At 42.3% G+C, this 665-nt stretch overlaps 1 protein-coding gene across 1 annotated transcript in view; it reads right to left on the bottom strand.

Moving 5' to 3' along the window:
- The window catches only part of LOC107107464 (taste receptor type 2 member 40-like), a 740-nt gene extending 492 nt beyond the window's left edge, over positions 1 to 248 (bottom strand). The window contains exon 1 of the mRNA XM_015407766.1: positions 21 to 248. Within this exon, the coding sequence (XP_015263252.1) occupies positions 21 to 248 (228 nt within the window). The remainder of the gene's footprint in view (positions 1 to 20) is intronic.
- Positions 249 to 665: the final 417 nt, after the last annotated feature.

Genomic DNA, 665 nt, shown 5'->3' with positions numbered 1-665 from the left:
GTGATAACAATAACAGTCACCATGGCAGAGAAGACCACTGAGCCCAAAAGCAGCCATGGGAGCAGTCTAGAGAATCTTTGCTTCATTTGGAGGAAAAAGGGGTGGGAGAAGATGGTGATCTTTACAAAGTACAAAACACTGAGCCAGGCGGCAAACCAAAGGCTCACATTGTTCGTAAATGTCCACATGATGTTTATCATTAACTGGAACTCATTCAGGTTGTAGGCCTGCTTGAAAAAGGAAATCATAATTGCGTGCAGAATCACGACCACCTCCAATAGAAATCTCGACAGACCAAGACAGCTCAGGATTAGGTCAGTTGGGGATAATGTCCTGCTTCTGAACCAGTCCATGTAAATGACGAGGACAATAAATCCATTTGATACAGTTCCGGTGAGGGTATTTATAAGCAGAAGTCCAAATCCCATTAGCGACATCTTTCTGAATGCAGAGAAAATAGTGATGCATCTGCTGTGATGTTTACACTTATTCCAATGCTGTCTTTTCAGTGCTAGCAAAACCACAGAGCACAACACTTCGGCCTTCTATTTATGTACAAAAACATCTGGAGAGGCTGGAGCTGTTTTCCACTGTTGATGCTGTTGAGATGCAAATATTACCAGAAAGGATTCTGCTACCAGATTTGTATCTTGTTCTAATATGTC

This window comes from Gekko japonicus, unplaced genomic scaffold (assembly GCF_001447785.1).
Source record: "Gekko japonicus isolate JY-2015 unplaced genomic scaffold, Gekko_japonicus_V1.1 scaffold2520, whole genome shotgun sequence".
Classification (NCBI taxonomy): Eukaryota; Metazoa; Chordata; class Lepidosauria; order Squamata; family Gekkonidae; genus Gekko; species Gekko japonicus.
The sequence above is the reverse complement of the archived record's forward strand: the minus strand, read 5'-3'. Positions and strand labels throughout refer to the sequence as shown.